This window comes from Lynx canadensis, chromosome C2, assembly GCF_007474595.2.
Source record: "Lynx canadensis isolate LIC74 chromosome C2, mLynCan4.pri.v2, whole genome shotgun sequence".
NCBI lineage: Eukaryota > Metazoa > Chordata > Mammalia > Carnivora > Felidae > Lynx > Lynx canadensis.
The window spans coordinates 24,484,634-24,490,978 of NC_044311.2; the positions used below are offsets into that span (position 1 = coordinate 24,484,634).

General features: G+C 50.5%; 1 protein-coding gene across 7 annotated transcripts in view; it reads left to right on the top strand.

The window, feature by feature from the left end:
• TBC1D5 (TBC1 domain family member 5) overlaps nt 1-6,235 on the top strand; it is a 550,248-nt gene extending 544,013 nt beyond the window's left edge. For all 7 annotated transcript variants that reach the window (XM_032594665.1, XM_030328643.1, XM_030328649.1 and 4 more), the window contains one exon: nt 2,166-6,235. In XM_032594665.1, the coding sequence (XP_032450556.1) occupies nt 2,166-2,468 (303 nt within the window). In that variant the 3' untranslated portion in view covers nt 2,469-6,235. The remainder of the gene's footprint in view (nt 1-2,165) is intronic.
• The last annotated feature ends 110 nt before the right edge of the window (nt 6,236-6,345 follow it).

The window sequence follows — 6,345 nt, forward strand, 5'->3', positions numbered from 1 at the left end:
TCTGAGTCCGTCCATAATTTTTTCTGGGAATGGGAGGCAGGGGGGTAACCCAAGATTAGTACCTTGACTTCACTACTTTCCCAGAAATGTGCCAGATAATTAGAGTGATGGCAGGAACCTCATCTTTACTTCTAGTCACAGGCTTTATAACGTATTTCTCCTCTTCAAAGTCTTGTAATGTATTCACTGTAAGCCAAAGGAGAGTGGGTTGTCGTGGTATTTCTGTAGTCACTCTGAAAATAGGGCCTGCTGTACATGCTCTTTTTATTTTCAAACTAAGATGAGCTCTGCCCGGCAGCGTTCCAGCCACAGACCCTACGTGGGGTGAGAGGTCAAGGTTTTCACAGTTTACAGTGCAGGACAGTGGTCACATGAACAGTGTCCACACTTTGGAGGTAGAAGGTTGAAGCTGAGGTCCCACAGCCCAGCCTGCCCTGCACCCCGTGTGCATATATATGCGTGGGAGCACAAGCCCCACTCACGTGTGCCTTCCAGCCTCTCCAAGGGTGGCACCGTCCGACTGGGTACACCTCACAATGGACGGTCTTTCTCTCCCAAACTGCCCTAGTACCAGCTGTGATCACATCCCCTTCTACCAGAGTGCCAGGATCTGTGTGTCTCCTCAGTTTTGTAAGAGTTAATGTGTTGATGGAATGGAAACAGCTTTAAACCTTGAGATGAGGAACTTCAAGACCTGTTGTCTCAAGCCCTGTGATCTCAAGGCTAATTCTGTTTCTGTTCTCCCAATTAAATATCTTAAAGGTGGACAAAGGGTCAGAGGGTAGAGGCACCTGAGCCATTATTTAGCTACTCACCACCCACATGTCACCAAGAACATGTAGTTCAGAGAAAGCACTGTCAGTCAAGCCCAGATTTCCCTTGGAAGTGTTGCCAGCTACCTGTCCAGGCTCTGCCCACAGCCCACCGGTGGCCCAGGCCATACTGGTCTGGAGGCCAGAGGATCGGGTGGCACTTCCAGCCACGGCGCTGTGCGCATGTCGTCAGACCTCAGACTCCCGCCCCAGCCCCCACCCACGCTATGGGAGAGTAGGCGAGGTGGGTGGTCGAGCAGATGTGGGTACCACACCAGCTTATGTCAGCACTTCTTCCTCGTGGCCAGCTCTGGAACATCCTTGGTCAGGCTGTAGCTTTCCTCACGTCAGGGCGGGCAGGGGCTTCTCTGGGCTTAACCCAAAACCCTTACTCATGTTCATAGATGTCTGCATTTTTAGTTAAAAACAAACGCTACTCGGGGCGCCTGGGTGGCGCAGTCGGTTAAGCGTCTGACTTCAGCCAGGTCACAATCTCGCGGTCCGTGAGTTCGAGCCCCGCGTCAGGCTCTGGGCTGATGGCTCGGAGCCTGGAGCCTGTTTCCGATTCTGTGTCTCCCTCTCTCTCTGCCCCTCCCCCGTTCATGCTCTGTCTCTCTCTGTACCAAAAATAAATAAACGTTGAAAAAAAAATTTTTTTTAAAAAAACAAACGCTACTCATAATTGCTTAAGAAGAAAGGAAAATCATGGTCAGTAAAGCACTTCTGCCTTTCTACCTTTTGCCATATACTTGGCACTTAACCATTCCTGGTTTTTGTGTTTGCCACCATTGTCCCAGGGGGCCCCTAAGCGCATACCCGGGATGAGCTGGTTATGAGATACATACATTAGGCCCTCCTGAAGCTATTCTTTAAGCCGGTAGTAAAACCGCTCCGGATCTGGGCTTACATTAGGGAGCCAATTCTGTGTGATTCACATCCACGCACATGACCTCACTGCACGGTGACCACACACTAGGTCACAGATGCTGTCCTTATCCCCATTTCGCAGATGAGAACATTAAAGCCCCAGGAAGACGAGTGATGCGCACGGCAGGGTGCCACGTGCAGCTGGCAGGGAGTCTGTCTGCAGCCCGCTGGCTGTCTCTTGAGCCGGCCTCTCTCAACTTATCAGGCAGGAGATTTACTCTATTGCCCTGGGAACCCAGCATCCAGCTTCAGGGGAGCTGGCCCCCCGCCACTGGGAAGTACCTGGCCAAACATTGCATCTTTCCAAGGAAGAGCATCGGGCCAGGGGCCTGAACTTCCATGAAGTGCTCCCAGGGCTACTACTTAGTTCTCTCATTTCACTGGATTCTTCTCTCATCCACCTCTACTTCTGACTCTGCTTCACAGTCCTCTTCAGAAACACCAGGGCGCACGGACAGAGGGAGCGCAGACGACTTCATCCTGGTCTCCAGAGAAGACGACACGGGCAGCACCAAGGGGTCCTTCTCAGGCCAGGCTCAGCCTCTTCGCACCCTCCGAAGCACCTCTGGGAAAAGCGAGCCCCTGGCCCGCTCCCCTCTGGTGTTCTCTGACCCACTGATGGGCCCAGCCTCAGCTTCCTCCAGCAACCCCAGCTCCAGCCCTGATGAGGACAGCAGCAGCAACAGCAAGGACTCTGGCTTCACCATTGTGAGCCCCCTGGACATCTGACCACAGTGCCCTTGGCTTTCCTTGTAGGGACCGGCCACCCCCCTCAGCGGCCCCAGGGTCTGCCTGAGGCTCCCCCAGCGGAGACCCCTCTGAAACCAACACTTCCTTCCCAGCAGGCCTGTGGCCCTAGCGCAGCCCATCGGAACCCTCCAGAGAGAGGCAGACGGGGCCACAGAGCACACAGACTGATGTTCACCAGGAGGTAGACAGGGCTTTCGTGGCCCTTACCTCGTCCCACCCCACCCTTCCTCTGAGGTGGACCTGGGTTAAGTATCCAGGATCATGCTCACTGTCAAAAAAAAGACCAAACCACAATTAGAATCACTTTTCCTCTGTCCTCTTCTCCCCAACTAAGAATTAGGTGTGGCAACTCCTTTAATTATAACTAGAGAAGGAAGAAGAGTTGGTTTCAAATCTTCCCTCCCTCAGAGCATCAGGCGTAGGAAAATCGATTGATATCAAGAAGGCTTTCTCTCTGGAAATCTGTATCTCAGCGTCTTTCATTCCTCCTTTGGGAAGCCATACAGCAGAGCCAAATACAACAGAATGGACTAGAACTGGTAGATTCCAGGCCTGGAAAAAACCCATCACTGACCTTTCAGAAAGTTACAGCGATCTTTAGAAACAGGGTCTAAACTTAGGAATCCTATTTCAGTGTGATGGGAGTTAGATTTTTTTCATTTCTTAAAGAGTACATTTCCAGACCTCAGGCCAGATCGACTCTGGCCATCACTGTCCCTCCTCAGACAACTGTATTTCTCCTCTTAGGATCTTTCACAACCAGAAAGCAAGGTCACGTTGAGCCAATCTTTGCTGCACTGATTTCAAAAGTTGTAACAATATTACTTCCTTGAATTGGTAAATGTGACCCTGACTTGTGGGATAAACATCTCTCAGTTTTCTGGTAAAGCCTCTGTAGCTTTGACGCTAGAATACATTTGTCACCTGTCAATTGAGAAGTAAAGGGAAAAACCCAAACTCATTCCCATCCAGAGTCAGGATCTCCCATTGGCCTTAAAGTAGCAGTAACAGGGAACTAGACCTGGAGTCCCTTCTGGGGGAGCAGGGCTTCCCGCAGAACATTCCAGATGTCAGGAAGGTGTGGGATTTCTGCACAGCCCTTCCTTGCTGGGAGCCAAGTGTAGGAGCTGCAGGGCCTGGGTTCGGTTGTGCACTGCGTCCCAGGCACCACCGCCGGGGCAGGACCAGGTCTGGCGTGGCTGCACCTTCCCGGGCTTCAGCACAGGGTAGGGATTTGCGCTTTTCCATAGGCAGCTTATGGAATCTCGATGGGCAGAAAGCATCACAGGAGCTGTTTGTCTCCTTAAGGAGAAGTCCCTATAGAGGACACTTCCCCTCTCCTGTGCCCAAGCAGGAGTTCTGACAGGAGAGCCACAGTGCCCCTGCCCTGAGGTGACTGGCTCTTAGGGCCTCTCCTCTGAGGATGGCGAGGCCTCTGGGCAGCGGAACCGGTCATGCCCACGAGCGAAAAGCTAAGTTTGAAAGAACACACACCGTGTACATCCTTCCCACTGCTAACCATGTATCTCTCTACAGACAAACGTGATAATGACCTCATTTCCCACGTGCTCTCACTCTCCAAAAACTAGTGACGACTCGAGAGTCAGCTACTACAGAGAGGGTTCTAAGTAGCTCTAAGATTTGTTCTTAACCTCTAGCAGGAAAATCTCTGAACGCGTGAGCTGGAAGAGGAATGACAACCCCGGTTTCGCTCAGATAACAGGGTTGTTGGGCCTTCCATGGTCACTCAAAGATACGCTGATGAGCGTCCTGAGTGGTCTGCCCAGCTCCCTGTGGGGGTGACTGAGTAAGTTACTGTGTGTCGCCTTGAAGACACTTTGTATGCTCCCAAGGTCCCCATGCAGTGAGTGGCCTTGCAGCTGCACCGGGTTGCCATTATTTTCTCTCCGAGGACCTGGTTTGGGGAGCTGTTGGTGTTTTCGGTTCTAAGGTAAGAAGCCTGGAGCCATCCTCGCCAGGGCTCCAGGACAGTGGCTGGAAAGGGCCACAGAGCTGGCTGTCACCTCGCAGTGGCGGACAGCCGTCTGCTCGCTTCAAGCATTTCCTTGGCCCTGAGAGCTAGAGTCGTGATAGTCCAGTGTCAGTGGGCACACGGGAGCTGCCAGACAGCCAGCACCCTGACAGGGCTCTAGGCTACCTCCCTGCAGTCGCAGTCGGCTGGGTGTCTACGAGTCACTGAACACCCCCGGCCCGCCAGCACACCAGGGGCAGGTCCTCCGTTCTGTGCTTCCGTGTCTGTGCTACACGGGAAGTGACGGGGTCCCTCAGAGCTGTTGCTTCTGCGGTCCCCAGTGCGCTGCTCCCCCCTCCGAGGAAGGAGGCACGAGGGGGAGTGGGACGTGGGCAGTGCCACCCTCCACTTTCCATAGATCCATGGGGTTTGAGAATTGTATTACTCTCAGTCGTTTTAAGTGACTTGTTATTTTTCATAGTCGAGCATTGTTTGCATTTTTATTAGTTACAGTGCTATTAAAAGAATGTGTTCCTTTTTTATTATTTTATCAGGTACTTCTGTTTCATTGCACATTTTTTTAAATCCTGAATATATGAAACCTTTTTATTTTTCTTTAACAAATATAATCAGTGGAACCCTCTCATGTTTTGATTATTAGCAGTTAAATAGATTTTATATATGTAAAGCTTAGATGAATTCTGTCATCCACTTTTTTAATATGTGTGTCTGTGTTTCATGCATTCCTCTCTGATCAGTTTGGAAATTTGAGTTAAATTTACTCTCTGTACATTACATATGAGAGCTACAGATTAGAGAAAGAAAGTCATTATGACTTTGCCTTACCTTTTGTATACGCCAAGGGGTCTTATAACACTTTAAACATTTAATTATACTGGATTCTTCTTCCAAAGGTGATCTCCTGCAAATGCTCACTTCTAACTGCAATCTGGTAAGAAGTAATACCACTGCGGAATAAGTGTGACTAAAAATACACCCGAGGCCTCCCTGTGCTTTGCCTTCTCTGCATCTGACAGAGTTCATTAGTCCTTCGGGTCTGATTGCCCACAGCTAACACGAAGGACTCCTCCACTTTGTCAGAGACGATGAACAAATACAAAACTCAGTGGCAGTTACGTTGTCTCTTAAAGATAGGTAATCTGCCAGAGGTGACTTAAATTTACTATTTTTGTTTTCATTTTATTGTTTCCTTACGAAGTTGCCTCCAGGGGCTGTTGCAGAACCAGTGTTGCGGGGAGCAGGGGAGGGGCGATGCAGGCCCTCCCAGTGGCTGTCCTGTGGAGGCCAGGCCATGCCATCATTCCATCCCCCTCCCCTGCAGGTGCACACCGGTCCCCGCCCCCATGTGTACAGAACAGGGGCTCTGGGGGGCCGTGGGACAGGGAGAGGAGGCCGGGATGAATTAAGGACGGCACCTGGCAAGCCGAGCTTCCTTCTCACGGGCCAAAACCGCTTCCCCACCCCACCCCCCATGTTACTTTCAAAAGCTCTCTTTTTATAGTGTTGAAAAGAAATCTAAAGTTCCTGTAAACAGGCTTGAGACCACTTTGATGTAAAAGTTGTCATAATAATTTGTCTCATGATGGCACAATTCATTTGACTTATGGAATATCCTGTTGTGCCATTTATATCCTATTGCTTTGTTCTCATTCATCTTTATGCTGTAACTCATACTGATTTAAGAAATGACTTCTCCTTTTGGCAAAGTGATCCCATTAAATACAGTTATAATAAAAGACTAATGTGAAACTGAGAATGTAGCTTGACTTGTTCTGGGTGGGGGACCAGGGCAAGATGCTGAGCAGGCCTGAGTCACAGGACACCAGTCCAGGACATGGCCAGCAGGGCCCCCAGCCCAGCCTC